General features: G+C 34.7%; 3 protein-coding genes across 3 annotated transcripts; 2 read left to right on the top strand and 1 right to left on the bottom strand.

The window, feature by feature from the left end:
- The first annotated feature begins 1831 nt into the window (after positions 1-1831).
- LOC106313385 (very-long-chain enoyl-CoA reductase) lies at positions 1832-2954 on the top strand. Its single transcript, XM_013751181.1, has 2 exons — positions 1832-2238; positions 2350-2954. Exons 1-2 carry the CDS (start codon positions 1894-1896, stop codon positions 2821-2823), a joined length of 819 nt encoding a protein of 272 aa, XP_013606635.1. The 5' UTR covers positions 1832-1893; the 3' UTR covers positions 2824-2954.
- A 464-nt stretch (positions 2955-3418) lies between these two features.
- On the top strand, positions 3419-5966 carry LOC106315226 (protein GAMETE EXPRESSED 3). The gene is made up of 8 exons (XM_013752976.1): positions 3419-3539; positions 3610-3797; positions 3872-4180; positions 4291-4540; positions 4622-4900; positions 4985-5164; positions 5238-5380; positions 5457-5966. Exons 1-8 carry the CDS (start codon positions 3461-3463, stop codon positions 5964-5966), a joined length of 1938 nt encoding a protein of 645 aa, XP_013608430.1. The 5' UTR covers positions 3419-3460.
- Positions 5967-6299: 333 nt separating this feature from the next.
- On the bottom strand, positions 6300-6452 carry LOC106317737. The gene has a single exon (XM_013755497.1). The coding sequence runs from the start codon at positions 6450-6452 to the stop codon at positions 6300-6302; it is 153 nt and encodes a 50-aa protein (XP_013610951.1).
- Positions 6453-15898: the final 9446 nt, after the last annotated feature.

Here is a 15898-nt window from a genome sequence, read left to right as displayed (position 1 = left end):
CACGTTCAGCAAGCTCATGCATCAGATTGGGATGCGTAGGTTGAAGGACCTCCACTGAGGTTCACATTAGGGGGAGTAGTACGTGTTGTACTCTTTTTTCTTCATCATGGTTTTGTCCCACTGGGTTTTCCTAATAAGGTTTTAATGAGGCAACATTAAACGTATTACAATTATTGTATGGTTATGGCATCTAAGGAGAAGTGTTATAAATCAATTGGTGGATGTCCATAACCGGCCCGGTCCATAACCGGTCCATACACTTAGAGAGAGAGACGGCCCAGCCCTAGAGAGAGAGAGGCGGCCGCGAGACTTGGAGAGGAGAGAGAAGCGGCTATAAGTTGCCTATTTTCTAATTCGTTTATGTTTATATTTTATAATATTTCCTATTATTGTATTTCCATTTATCTCTCTTGTAACCAACCCCTATATAAAGGAAACACTTATTCATTAATAATATACATAAACTAAGGAGGTGTTATTGGTTTTGGAAGTTTAGTGGAATTGAAAATAACTGTAATTAGGATTTTTTTAATAGATTTGAGTGGAATCTTTCATCGTGAGAAAGATTTGAATAGAATGGTTTGAAATTCATTTTGATTTTTGTTAAAGTTTTTTATTGGAGTTTTTTTCTAATCCCACTGCAATACTCTCCCTCCCTCTGCCACAGTTATCAACCCTTGACATTTCAACGAACACATGGTGTGCTAAAAAGGAAGGTTTTTTGGGTCCAGCTATCTCTCTTGGGTCCATTGATAAAACTAGTTCGAGCCCCTTTCACCGATCACTCTCTGTTTCTCAGACACACATCGAAATTAAAACATTGTTAGATTACAGAGCCGAAAACATCAACAAAAGGAAAGTTTTTTTTCCCAAAATTACAAATTTTTGGCTGCGGAAGGCTTCTCAAGCTTCTTCCTTCTCTGATAAACCTCGACCTGAGGTACTTTTCTGAACCCATCTCCGTCTTCTTCCTCTGATCTAATTATCTCAGACCAAAGATCAACTGTCACCAAACACCAACCTTTTCATGTTATACATAATTCTGAGTATGAAGTGTGATTATCTAAAGACTTTAGCAAACTTGAGTGTGAAGACAATCAAAATTAGGTGAAGAGAAAATTCTGAGATTGGAGTGTGAAGAAAAGAAAAAAATGATGAACATAAAGGTCTAACAGGAAGAAAGAGGATTTGGGTATCGGTGGTGCACGGAGGTTCCAGCCGAAGGTTTGTAGGACTGCGAGACGAGGTGCACGGTGGAGGAGGAGAGAAACGCCGAGTGGTTAGGGATCCGGCAAAAGTTTGGTGCCCTCGGAGGAGACGTCGCGAGGTGGTGAAGAACGGAGGAGGAAGAGACGTGAGTACTTCAAAATCCAAATAAAAAGTCTAGGATTTGGTTTACGCTTATTTTTTATGAAAAGTACGTCATATTCCATTAAAACTCAATTCCAATAAAATCCATTTGGATATTGAATAACAGGTGATTTCAATTCCTATGAAATATATTTAACAAATTCTTAATCCAACAACACTGGATTTTAATTCACATTCATCAAATCCCAATTGAATAACAATGGATTTCTTTTCAGATTTACATTCTATCAAATTCCATTAAACTTCCAAAACCAATAACACCCACTAAGTTTTACGACAACGAATGCAAAAACAATAGTTAAATCAGTTTTTTGGGTCAATTAAATCAGTATTATAACTACATGATTGCATGTAACTACATAATTGCATCTGGTTTCTTGTTGGTGACTGCTTATTAAATATTATAGAATCATTTAAAGAAACTAAAATTGTGGTTATAAATACAAGACAACAGGAGAGGACAAGAATCATCCAACATTGCAGAACACATGCTTCTTCGCTTTCCAAACCAAACCAAGAAAAATGGAGATGGTGACGAGTTTTGTATACCCACCGCCTCCGTCGATACTGCTCAACACCATGAGCGTCGTGGGTTTAGTATCTCTGGCGAAGGTCGGTTGGTCGGAAGTGAGAGGGATTCATCTGAAATACTCAAAATTCAACAACAACAAAACATCATCGTCATCATCACCACAACCACAAAAACATCCTCTCGGCAGCTTCTCTAGCCGAACCGGAATGCTTTTGTTATACACACCCGCGTTCCTAGCCGCTGCTTCATCTTTCTTCGTATTACCTTCTGACGATCTCAGGTTTCTTCTCCTCAAATCCGCACTTGCCCTCCACTTCTTCAAGAGAATCTTCGAGGTAATAATAACCTTCCCTCCCTCTGATGCATTTCGTCGAACACCTTATACGTATAGCTTAGATCTTGACTCGTTATTGCCTATCCTCTCTTTGACGCATTTCGTCGAACAGGTCCTGTTCATTCACAAGTACAGTGGAGAGATGGCTATAGACTCAGCACTCACCATAACCACCAGCTACTTCTCATCCACGGCCTTGATGTTATACAGCCAAAACTTCACACTTGGACTACCCGAGCCAGGTTTCGATCTGAAACCCCTCGGGATTGTGATGTTTGTGGTGGGGATCGTTGGGAATCTGTATCACCATGTTTTGCTAGCTAAGCTAAGGAGTGAAGATGGGACTAAAGAGTACAAGATTCCCAAAGGTGGTCTGTTCGACACAATCATATGCCCTCACTATCTGTTCGAGATCCTTGTGTTTTGGAGCTTCTTTATGGTTTCTCAGACCATTTACTCGTTTTCTTTCGCCATGGGAACTACTTTCTATCTTGTTGGTCGGAGTTATGCTACGAGAAGTTGGTATCTTTCCAAGTTTGATGACTTCCCTAAGCACATCAAGGCTCTGATTCCCTTTGTGTTCTAGAGAAGATTATTTATGATAGCAAATGTTTTTTCCTTCTTCTTTCTGTTTTGTTGATGACCATCTACTATGTCTGAATAAAACAGAGAATATGACTGATTTTTATTACGTGAATGGGTATTACATTAAATTAAGCGATATAAGAAGAGAAAATATTATGATTATGAGAAATTCCGATAATTTTTTTAAGTTTTTACAATGAAAATAGTATCAAAAATAAGTTTTATTAAAATATAAAAATGTATTTTTACTCTAGGTTAAATAATCTAAATTTAAGGTCTAGAGTTGAGGTGGAGTTTTGAAGATAGAGTTTGAAATTAAAAATATATATATATATATATATTAAAATTTTCAGAAAAAAATAAAAAGACTATTTTGGTTATTGTTTTTAGGTTATTTTCGTAATAAAAACTTAAAAAATGTTTAAAAATGTTATTGAGGAGATTCCCAAATATTATTGGACCTTGGTATCTACTATCTAGGCCCAAATACTACAATTGGACTACCATTCGAATTTTAATTAGTCAGTAACCTCCACGGACCACTTCTGTAACCGACACGTCGTCCGTGTTTCTTAGTTTGGGCGGCAAATTTGCAGAACCGGCTGTGTCTTCTCGTCCTTCTTGTGAAATCTGTAACAATGGTGGACTTGAGATTCTTTTTCGTCTCCTTAATCATCATCTTCTTCTTCGTTTTCTCTACAGTTTCTCAATCACCAGGTTAAATTTTACCCTCTGTTACTTTTTACATCAGTAAATTATCCGCTGGTAAATATTTTTTTTGTTCCAGACCAAACCGTGGAGAATAAATCTCTTCGAGTTCTCTCAAAGACACTCATCGGCGATGACGGGAGAGTCTACGCTTGCTCCGACAACGATTTCTTCTCCTTCGAGTCTAACGGTTCAATTGCTTGGTCGGTACACATGGATTTTAAATGCAACACCGGTTTCTCCCCGGTTTATTCAGGTTTTAACCAGGTACATTCCAATCTCCTCCCAACCGTTTCTCCATCTCCTCTCTTTTCTCAAAAGTGATGGGCGCTTGTTTTCAGATGCTTGTTCTTACAGAGAACCGAATCCTGAGAATTGATTTCCCGAGAAACGGAACCAAATCTGAACCGGAAATGTTCTTCGATCCCGGCGAAATCATTCTCGGTTTCGCGGTTAGCATATCGAGTTCTTCGGTTTACATCACGGTCAAGGACCATGGTCTCTACGCTTACAATATGATTCGCCAGCAACTCTGGATCGCAGAGCCTAAAACCGAACGGTTCGGGTACAGATTAGGTTGTCAAAAAGATTACGAAAACTGTAAATTCGATTCTCCACCGGTTATTGATTCTTGCGAAGCAAGCATCTATGTAACATTCTCTTTCTTTCTCAGCTTCAAATAATGGCTCGTTATTGATTGATTCTTGCGAAGCACGCAAGCATCTACGTAACTTCTCTTTTGTTTTAATATTCTTTTCAGATATCAAACAATGAAGGAGAACTCTACTCGTTATCTCTCCGTGGCATTTACTACCAATGGATTCAAGATTTGAGTCTAGTGGACAAGTTCTTCACCGTTACACCTGGGAACAACGGTCTAGTATACGTCGTCTTCCCAACAAAATCGCTAGTTTTCGCGTTAGATTCTTTTTCCGGTGACATTCTTTGGCAAAAAACCGTCGGTCCACTAGCAGAAGGTTCCGGTTCACAACCTGTCATAGACACAAACAGTTAGTCTCTCATTAATCAAATCTATTCCATTGTAAGATCGGTTGAACTTAGTCTAATCAAGGGTTCTTTTTAAAAAAAAGGTTGGGTATCGATTGGTTCGCTTGATGGGACATTGTACTCGTTTTCAAGAACAGGGGAGCTTAAGACACCAGAAAAAGTAGAAACAGATTCAATGATCCAAGTAGAGCCATTACTGGATTGCTCTGGCAACGCGGTTTATGTTTCTCAGACAAAGCTAGAAGGAAAGACCGATCTTATTGGAGAAAGTACTTTCGTGTCAGCCAAGAAACCAGAAACCGCGGTTTTTTCACTTGTTGTTCCAGAGACAAGATCTATCCACTGGTCTCATAGTTATTCTGGTAAAAAATCATATCCTTAGTTAAAGACTATTACTCTCTGTCTCGTTGAAACTATTTTGATTTGATGGTTTTTTTGTATATCAGATCAATCTACGAGTTTGTTACTAGACGAGGACCTACAACATTTTGTTTTGGACGAGAGGATTGTTCTTGCGTTCATTGCAGCTTCTAACTCTGGAAACCCATTTAGATGTCGTTCTAAACACGACAAACTGTCGTCTAGCTGTTCATTTGCAGAACCAGAGCATCTTGATATCTACATTGGTAAACCCTAAAACACCATTTGTCTTCTTGGTTACTTGCATCTTAAGAAACTCTTTTTTTTGTTTTCTTTCAGGTAATGAAAGAACGATAATTTGGTTTCTACTGTTCGAGTTTGTGATCATTGTCCTCTTTGCCGCGCTTGTGAGGTTCTGTTTTATGTTTTGGAAGAAACAAAAGCTTCAAGGTCGTCCCTTCAGTGCCTTTTTGGACAAGAGAGTAAGGAAGCCCTAGACTTGTTTTTTTTACTTAGGTAAGAAACATTAGCTTACAGTATTTTACTTCTTTTTTTCAGCGTTTGTTGCACAGAAAGAGGAGAGAAATCGATAGAACCATAACAAGACTTCAAAAAGAATCAACGGCGGATGAATTCTCCGTGGACAAAATCAATGATTTGGTTCAAGAGAGGGAAAACGTGAAGAGGAAACTCTCTTCGACCTATAGTCTTGGGAGGGACATAGATGCATCGTCCAAGTCAAAAGATCATGTTCTTCCCTTGTACGGGGGAGGTTCTAGAAGCTTATCTTTTAGAAATAGGGAGAACGAGACTATCACGATTTTTCAAACACATCGCCACGAGTCATCATCATCCTCAGAAGAGAGCTATAGGGACCAACACTATGATGATGATGATGGTGTTGCGGATGACGAAAATGATGAAGGCGACTTGAAACGCAAGCAAAAGGGAAAGTTCCTTGCTCATTCAGAGGGTTCTTCTAGTGAGGATGATTATGAATCATGTGGTATTGCAAGTAGTAGAAGAAGCACATATTTGAAGAAGAGGTCGTTATCTTTTAGGGATTGAATATTCATATTGTGTGATTTGTAGTTATATATCTATAACAAGACAAAAATATTTATAGCTATAATTCTTTAAATACTGATGACATAATATGAAAATCATTGCATAATGTAAAAATATTTGTTTAAAAACAACCAAAGATGGATTGAGGTCACTGTATATACAATTTGGTAGAAGATTACAAAACTAAACCAAGCAAACTGGTTTTCACCCTACCTAACACCACTCTACCCTCACTTGATTAGTTGTCCACATGCACACACATACACACACGCATGGCAAGTGGATACATAACATTTGAACTTGGAATTGTCTAAAAACTTGTTTATTTTGGGATCAATCATGCCAACAAAGGAGCATGACGACGCATCTTCTAATGATGTAAACCCTTCCCTTCTGTTCTTTCATATACTTCCCCAATCTTCTACTTATTGATCTCTTCTTTTCCTTTGATCTCTCTGAGCTTCTTACGACCCTCTCCATTTCCATTTTTCAGGCTTATAAATAACCAGTTTGATATAACAATGGTTGAACAGAAGTCTCCACTGGTGACTGGTGATAAAGAAATGATACTTGTTTGGTCTCTTTAGGAGTAAGCTAAAAAGCAGAACTGTGTTTTTGTAGTTTTAGACTGATACAAAAGAGTTTTGATAAAAAAGATAACTGGTTTTGAAGTAGACTTCACTTGTGGAGGAGAGTGTGTATATATATGGAGAGAACTTGTGGCATGCATGCGTAGTTACATAAGATCAACTAAAATTATACATATCCAACTTGGAAAATATATTAATGACTTCATCAAAAAATCATAAACACACACTATGATAAAACAGATAAAATATATATCCATGACTTCATAAAACCCAACAAAATTGAAACTTGAGCTTATTACTTTAAGTTTTGTCAATCGATCCTAAACTAATACTGTTATCAAAATAAGTGTATGTAAAACACAATCCCATATGTCTTTTCTCGTGTTCCACCACGCAATCAAGCATAACTTGAACCTGGCCTTGCTTCATAGTTTCCACTTAAACCATACAACCCAGAAATAGTATTTCTTTGGTAACCAATTTAATTAGTCACATTTTATGGTAACCAACACATAAAATACGGGGAACTGTTTAATCAATGGTCACCATACACTAGTTATGTTTAGGGATGTTAACGTATGGTAAAATAACCCAGCCCAACCCAACCCAACCCACAAATAACCCAACTCATTTTATACCCAACCTGCAAAAACCCAGAAACATCAAGGTTGAAATCCAAACCCAGAAAATAACCCAATATGGTATAGGTTTACCCGTGGGTACCCAAAGTATTATCTTATTTATTCTGAAGATCATGTAAAATATTAATATCATTAATATGAGCTTTAATATATAAACAAGATTTTGCAATTTCATAGAAAACTTGTTTTAGCGCAAAAACTCGTTTACGATTTTGGCGAAAAAACTCACTTTTTCGGAAAAAAAAATTATTTTGCAATTTTAACCGGAAAACTCATTTTACGGTTTTAGCAGTAAACCTCGTTTTGACACGATTAAAGCTCATACCATGTTAGATTCAGGTTTAACTATGGGCTTCCAACTTAAAACCAATTGGTGATTAGTGGATTGGCCCTAACACTTTATATATTACTTAATGTCCCTTAAAATTCCCGATGTGAGATATATATCCCTAATACCCCTCCTCGGGATGATGGCTCTTATCGGCCAGAAATCTCGGAACTTTAGGACATTTATACTCGGTCGAGCGAGTTTAACACAACCTTTATACCCGGTTGAAAGGGTTAATCACGACCTTTAAACCCGGTCAGAAGGGTTAATTTTAATTAGGAGTTTAGGGTATTTAGGATCTGGGCTCTGATACTATGTTAGATTCAGGTTTAATTATGGGCTTCCAACTTAAAACCAATTGGTGATTAGTGGATTGACCCTAACACTTTATATATTACTTAATGTCCCTTAGAATTCCCGATGTGGGATATATATCCCTAATAGGAAATTTTTTTTTTTGCGGTTTTTGGTCGGTAAATTTGCTTTTGTGGTTTTGGTGGGAAAACTCATTTTTGCGGTTTGCAGGAAAAATAATATTTCTGGTTTTGGCGGGAAAACTCATTTTTGCGGATTTGGCGGAAAAACTTGTTTTTACGGTTTTGGTGGGAAAATTTGTTAGATTTTGGCGGGAAACCCGTTTTCAATTTTGGCGGGAACAATCTTTTTACGATTTTGGCGGAAAAACTCGGTTTTAAGGTTTTTGCGAGAAAATTCGGTTTTGCGGTTTTGGCAGGAAAATTCGGTTTTGCGGTTTTGGTTGGAAAACTTGTTTTTGATTTTGACAGGAAAACTCAGTTTAGCGGTTTTGGCGGGAAAACTCGATTTTTCGGTTTCGGTGAAAAAAAACAGTTTTTTACGGTTTCGGCGGGAAAATTGGGTTTTACGGTATTGGCGGGAAAACACTTTTTGCGGTTTTGACGGAAAAAATCGATTTTACGGTTTTCAGTCGGAAAACTCGATTTTGCGATTTTAGCGGAAAAACTCGGTTATACGGTTTTTACGGGAAAATTAAGTTTTGCGGTTTTGGCGGGAAAATTCGGTTTTGTGGTTTCGGCAGAAAAATTCGATTTTCGGTTTCGGCGGAAAAACTCGTTTTTGGTTTCTGTGAGAAAATTATTTTACGGTTTTGGCAGAAAAATTCATTTTTTGGTTCTGACGCAAAAAAACGCTTTTGCAAATTTTATATAATTTAATTAAAGTGGTGCAAATCTATATATATAATTGAAAACTCATGGGTACACCATTATTCTTTTGTATTTACCCAACATAAATATGAGTTTTAAAATTAATACTCATGGTTAACCCAATTAATCTTAGATGGGTAAAAGCTCAACCCATTATTAGTGGGATTGGGACTCATGGGTAATTACCCACGTTAACATCCCTAGTTATGTTTTCCATGTGTATGTTTCAAGTCATTTTGGTCCAATTCGCTTAAAAACTCTGTTCCTTAGCAAAAAAATATCTTTTTTTAGAAATTGTATGGTCATAATCTTGTGATTCGGTAAAAATCTGGCATAATCAGGTCAAAAATCATTGAAAACGGTTGAAAATAGAGGAATAACAGCGGTAGAACACGGCACTTAGTTTCTGGTTCGACAGGCGAGAGGAAGAAGACAGAGACATTTTAGTAATTTGTGTTCATTAAAGAAAAAAGGTAAAAAAAACAGCAAAAAAAACGTCTTCCTCACTCGAATCCGGGTTATGTCACTGAAATTTAGGTACACAAACCGCTAGACAACGCTAAATAATTGGTAAACATATACATATAATTATATATATAACAATAACACACAAAACTAATCCCCGATTAATCTCCGATTTTTTCAGAACTCGCTAGGCACAACCCGAGCGTACGTACAGCGCCTAGCGAGTTTCCGAACAGTGACGAAAACACAGTAAATTTTTATTTTCTTTTATATGTACGAATTGGCAGGTATAATTTTCTTGAAGTATACGAGTCAAGATTATGTGGACATTTCTCAATTAGATGTTACGTATGCGGGGTCATCTCTTTTAATTTTCAGATTTTTGTTTATTTAATGGATTAATCTGGTTTACGTTTACACTCCATCAATATTCAAGATTCCATTTGAATTTTATAATAAAAATAAACCAGCAAATACATTTTAATCTCGGTATGTTACTATGATCAATAATGCAATGTTATTGGCCGACAAAAACAATGTTTTTGAAGCGAAAAAAAAAGTAACTTCACAGAGACAAGTCTTGAAATTGTAGCAAGGAAGATGTGGAGCCAACCACACGTGATATTCGCGTGACTGCATGCTTATTGTTCGGCATAATCCAGACAACCTTTGTTTATTTTGTCTCCTGACTAATACTGATGTGATTAATTTTCTTATTGATGTTTTGTTGCAAAATTATTACTGACTAATGTAACTGTGAACTTGAACATAATTTTAGTATCATTATGCAGTATCTTTTCCTTGGATTAATCAAAGATTATGTCCGTAATTAAAAACACTGCAGGTTCAACGCATCAAGTACTAGTTTCGTTTCTGTACTGTAATATGTAATAGTACAAGTTTGGTTTACGAACCATGATTATAGACTTTATAGTAGGGTGATTAGTTTCTGTTTTATGAAGCATCCGATATCTTGGAATTAGTGATTTTATTTTGGGCCCCTCGTGTATATTGATACCAACCTTGTTATATATTCCTCTCTTATTATTAACTACTCCCTCCGTTTCATAATACATGATGTTATTCCTTATTGCACAAAGATTAAGAAATTTAATTTTCTCTAAAAAGTGGTTTAAAAACTATAATTTAAAAATCATCCAACCAATTACAGAAATGACTACAACATCTAATTTGCTACACAGTTTTCAATAAAGTTAAAAATAATATAAAAATATCAAAACATCATCTATTTTGAAACAACAAAAATCTTCTAAAACATCATCTATTATGAAACGGAGTGAGTATAGGACTTGGTATGTGATAAATGTTTACATTAATATGAACAATTATAGAGAAACAGAAACGTTGATTTAGAATTTGTTCATACATAATACTTCGAAGATGTTTATATATTTCATGGGCCTATAGAAAACTAATATACATCAATGTTTCGATTAGCTACACATACTGAGAAATTATTCAGAAATTAGTAACAGTCAAAATCTAATCCCACAAAACTAACTCCTAGTCCATTAATTGGCACATTGTTTGTTATGCGATCAAAACTACTAATAATAAAATTCTAACCACATCTCATAATTATGAGATCAAAATCTTTTATATATAAAGAAGACCTTGAATCACTCCCATCCTATCCACGTCAGCGTCCACATCATCAATTCGGTTCATGACGTCTCGCCACGTGTCCATGACCCTCAACACACACCGTATCAATAACTTGATGACATCTTGGGCTTTGCTCGCATGCATGTTGAGTGATCTGGTGAATTGTCCGACCCAAAATAAAAAGAAGGCGATGTCTCTCAAAACCTAATACGGCTTTGGAGAAAACACGCAGATCGACTTTCTCTTCGTGCGGCCGGAGACGATGACGTTTGAGCTCCATCTCATGCCTGAAACTGTCCATTTATTGCTTCATTTTCAATCGCATTAATTCTCTCATCCATGATGTGTCTTTGAAGCGCTGATTAGATCTCAGAGGCGGTGTGTGTTCAAAATAAATATGTGTGAGATTTTTTCCTTGAACTCATCCTCTCTTCGCAATTCTTATATTTCCACACATAGATTTCGATATGGCTAATTCGAGGGGATTTTCTCTGATTTGAAGTCCGGTAAGTGTTCGTCCGTCGTCGAGGCTCGGCTCCTGCGGCTCCTGCTTACACCGTTCAGACTTACAAGCTACAAGCATAAACTACTTACGCATCACCTTTAGATATGTCAGCTTCGTATGTTCTTTTCGCTAACATGAAACAGGACGTTACTCAAACTCAAACACAGCGGAGGTGCGTCTTTAACACTCTTCTCAATGAGCAAGTTTCTACTTTTTTGAATCCTTTACCTGTTTAACCTACATGTGTTTTGGGTTAGACTTATTGTTCTTGATTATCCATTCATATAAGCTTTTGAACGGGTTGTCTTATTGGATTCAGGGCATCATTTAATGGTACTGGTCTAGCAGCAATGTTGTGTTCTTGGATGCTTTAGAAATTCAGATCTATTGGTGTTTGATTTTAACAGGGAAATCGAGAAAATGTAGAAATTCAGATCGCAGATTACATATACCATGCTTTTGATCAGGTGAGTGTTCTCATCTTTAAAAAATGGCTTTTCTCTTTTAAGATTGATAAGTGGAAGCTTGATCAAGAGAAAGCATGGCTTTTTTCTCTGTCATGAAAATTGGTTTATTAAGTCATCTCTGTTTTAACATAACATTTGAAGCTTGATCGCGGTTACTAAAAATCTTTTAGAGTCTTCACCATCAATGATTCGATGCTTTTGCTTAAAGGGTTTGGCTCTATTTCTCATACTTTGTCTCTGCTTTCGAGTAATCTATGCAATGCTTTCCGAGTACTATTGAGCATCCATTAATATGATCTGAAATCATAAAATGATTGATGATACATTGTGTTTTGTAAACTCAGAGAGTTAGAGAATTATCTAGCCACCCATATTTTCTGAGATACTCTGCTCCAATCTCAAAGAGGAAGAAGAAGAAGAAAAAGAAGAAGATGAAAAGAGTAAAAGGAAGAAGAGGAAACACGAGTCTGATCGGAAAATAGTCCAATCTCAAAATCGTTAAAGGCTTTTTGTGAAAGTTCCAAAAATGGTAAATCAACAGCTTTATTTCTCTTAGTTCAAGGCTGGTTGGTGGAGAACCGGGAAGGTCAAGAAAGATGGAGAGCTGATGAGAGTTGATCTTCTATTGGTTGATGGAAAAGTAAGGACTAAGGAGGATTACTTGCTGATTTTTTCTTCACAATATCTGAAATTATTTTTTAGAGATATTTTTGGAACCATTGCCTAAAGATCGTTTTGTTTGTTTTGGTGGGAGTTGATTTGTTACTACAGTGAACATTGGGTGGTTTTCTTATACAAAGCGATGGTGTTTTAGGCTTTGAGGAATGTTTATCTGATTTACATAAATGAATTAGTCTGAGAGCAAATTTCAGATCGCCCAGCGCATAGACATCTTCACCGAAGAACATACATAGTGGGTCACAAAGTTGAATGGCATAACCACAAATTCTCTGTTGTTTCTGTGTAGCTCCCTTTGATTTAGTGCTCATTGTATAGAGAGCTTCTGAGTTCTTCCAAAGCTCATCCTATAATTCAGCAAAAACAAACGAATACAAAAACACTAGCAATCCATTTTTCTAATCAATATTTTATTTTCCTTCCAAAAATTAAAATCATTTTCTTTCAACAAATGATATTTTGGTGAATTTACATAATATAATTCGTTTTTTTGAAAATAACAGATAATTCCTTTATTATATTGATTTTTACATTTCATTAAACCAACTTTAACCAAAAATTGATTTTCACATTATTTTTTAGTTACCAAAATCAAGCTTAAAATTAATTAAAAAAAACAAAAGTTGCAAACCACAATCAAGGATTCAATCATAATTAAAACATAACTTTTTTGAAAGTTTTAAAACTAAAAATAACAAGAAATAAGCAATACCTTTTTAATATAAATTAATATAATATAAAAACAGAAATTTCAAAGATAGATAAAGAACATTAAGAAAAACAAAAACCAACGATATTTTTCTATGTTTTATTGAACTTATTCTAACAAAAAAACAGAAATAAGAATCTCATATATTTTCTTCTATTTTAGTAACAAAGCTGAAGCTCGGAGAAATTAATAAACAAAATAGTTGAACCACACCCGATGATTATTACATAATCAAAACAAAGATTTAGACAATCAGTTAGAAATAAAATATAAAATATATATATTAAAACAATTTGGTAAAAGTACATAATATATTTTAAAGTTGCTTCCCCCTTATGCTATCCACGTCACTAATTCGAGTCTTGAGAAACCGACACGTGTCTGCGTCCAAAACGCGGCGTTTCATTAACTTGGAGTTATAGATCGTGTGAGATTTTGGTGTAACTCATAAACATGCGGGAATATTGTTGTGTGGGCTTTAGATCAAATTAAAAATAATACTTTTAACAGTATACTTTTATATTTTAATAAACAAATAATGTCATGTTCTTCGTCTTATGAATACGTTAGGGCCTAAAATACGTCATAAAACAGCTCTTATGATATTGTTGATATTCAATCTAATCATATCGGTATGAAAAATTAATGTAAATCAATAGAACCAAGTACGATGATTTTAATTGGATTTACATGTGTCGAAAATACAATAAAATATTTTTATTTATTTTAATGTGTAAAATAACCCTTAAAAACCAAAAAAACTAGATGAACCAATAGGTTTATAGTATATTAGTGAACGTACATATAAAATGTATAATATTATATAGTGAATGCAAAATTGAATTTACTAATTTGATATACATATACTGAGCATTAAACATATGAATAATGTTTTAACAAAAATAAACATATGAATAATTATTTGCTTTACCCATTTATATCAATTTATTTTTTAAGGTCCATGATTTCACGATAAATAGTGCTCCTATAATTATTTGCTTTACCCATTATATCAATTTATTTTTTAAGGTCCATGATTTCATGATAAATAGTGCTCCTAACTTATTTTTTTTTTCATATAATAGCACAAACATATTATTATATATTACTCCTACTTAGCTATTTGAATAAACGAACACTCTGATATTTGAAAATTTTGAATGATTCCCTTTGTACGTTAAGCAGTTTTATTTCAAAGTATTAATACACCAATGCAAAAATATATTTTGCAAGATAATTACACGCATCTGCAGCATAAGCTCTTTATTACATACGAGCATGAATTCTATAAAAAAAGTCCATGCAATATTATCATTTAATTTAAATATATTGTTAATTCATAACGCAAGTTTCCACAATATTAATAACTTCTAAATTAATAGTAAAACCTATCTAATAAATTCTAAACTTATTTAATAATGATAGACCCTATTCAATTTAGAGTGGTAGGAAAGTTGAAGTATGACTTTCATTAGAAGAAAACTATCACATTTTAACTAAAACACACACAGGCCAATCTACTCTCACTAACAAAAAATTGTTTTGGCTTAGATAATGTAAGTTTTTCCTTAACATATTTCTCTGGCATAATCATTGCATAATTATATGCGGACATCATTAATCTTATTATATTAGATTGTTCTTCATAGAATAATAAAAGTTACTGTCATTTTAATTCAGTCCAAATATATTTATTAAAAATAACAACAAAATCTCTGAATTTTATTTATTTATTTTGTTTATAATATCGTTTTTAATTTACAATTTTTTTTAAAAAACGTTACATAAAATTAATGTAAATTCACGTAAAATAGTTTTTTTTCTAACTTCCTTCCAGGTCGACCGTAGTTACTTATATAGTTATACTCAAATCCTTATCCCATATCAACTCTTACTTATTGGGCTTTTATGCGCTCTAGGTGTCATAATAGATGTGACCATACTTTCCTTTTTCAACAACCGCATATTAAAGTCTGAACGTGGAATTTGCATAGTATCTTTAACAAAGAGATATAGGGATGAGTATCCAATTATTAAAAATAAAGAAAAAAATAAAGAGAAAAAGAGAGAAAACGTGAAAAAGATCTTAAAAGTGAGAGGTTTAGAACTTCATTGTCCAAATGTCAATCATTTACTGGTTTGGCTTTTAAAAACAAAAACAAATTTAATTAAATAATTAAGTTTTATTAAAAAAATTATATTTTGTTGTTTTAAGCAATCCATATGGGTTGACGCAATTAAAGGTGCTCTAATGATTTAGGTTTTCTATTAAATATGAGAATTTGTTATAAATCATATTGTAGATGTACATAACCGGTTCAATGCTAGAGTGAGAGAGAGTCGACCGTTAGGAGAGAGAATCGACCGTTAGGAGGGAGAGAGAAAATCATCATCTTGCATTTTCCTTATTAGATTATGATTTGTACTCTTTCCATATTGGTATTTCCTTTCTTTAGTCTTTCCATTATTCTATGACGGTGTAATTCTCTATATAAAAAGGGCTTTATGTTTATGTGAATAATACAGAAACATAGATTATATTCTCTAGTTTCACAACACGTTATCAGCACGATTACTCTAAACCCAAAGCTAAACAAACCCTAGCCGGCGAATCCATAATCCCCTCGACGATAAACCCTAACCGTTGAGAACTCCCGATCACGAACCCAAAACCTAATACTCATCATGTTCCCGTTCGTGACACGATCCCAGCTCATGACCTCAAACCGTCTCAGCTCG

Source organism: Brassica oleracea, chromosome C9 (genome assembly GCF_000695525.1).
Source record: "Brassica oleracea var. oleracea cultivar TO1000 chromosome C9, BOL, whole genome shotgun sequence".
Taxonomy (NCBI): domain Eukaryota; kingdom Viridiplantae; phylum Streptophyta; class Magnoliopsida; order Brassicales; family Brassicaceae; genus Brassica; species Brassica oleracea.
The sequence above is the reverse complement of the archived record's forward strand: the minus strand, read 5'-3'. Positions and strand labels throughout refer to the sequence as shown.

Excerpts from the sequence above, each read along its gene's own strand:
- LOC106313385 (XM_013751181.1), top strand. The coding sequence starts at position 1,894 with ATGGAGATGGTGACGAGTTTTGTATACCCACCGCCTCCGTCGATACTG. Across the intron at positions 2,239-2,349 it reads TCTTCAAGAGAATCTTCGAG|GTCCTGTTCATTCACAAGTA; the intron begins GTAATAATAACC and ends TTCGTCGAACAG.
- LOC106315226 (XM_013752976.1), top strand. The coding sequence starts at position 3,461 with ATGGTGGACTTGAGATTCTTTTTCGTCTCCTTAATCATCATCTTCTTC. Across the intron at positions 5,165-5,237 it reads GCATCTTGATATCTACATTG|GTAATGAAAGAACGATAATT; the intron begins GTAAACCCTAAA and ends GTTTTCTTTCAG. Across the intron at positions 5,381-5,456 it reads GTGCCTTTTTGGACAAGAGA|CGTTTGTTGCACAGAAAGAG; the intron begins GTAAGGAAGCCC and ends TCTTTTTTTCAG.
- LOC106317737 (XM_013755497.1), bottom strand. The coding sequence starts at position 6,452 with ATGGAAATGGAGAGGGTCGTAAGAAGCTCAGAGAGATCAAAGGAAAAG.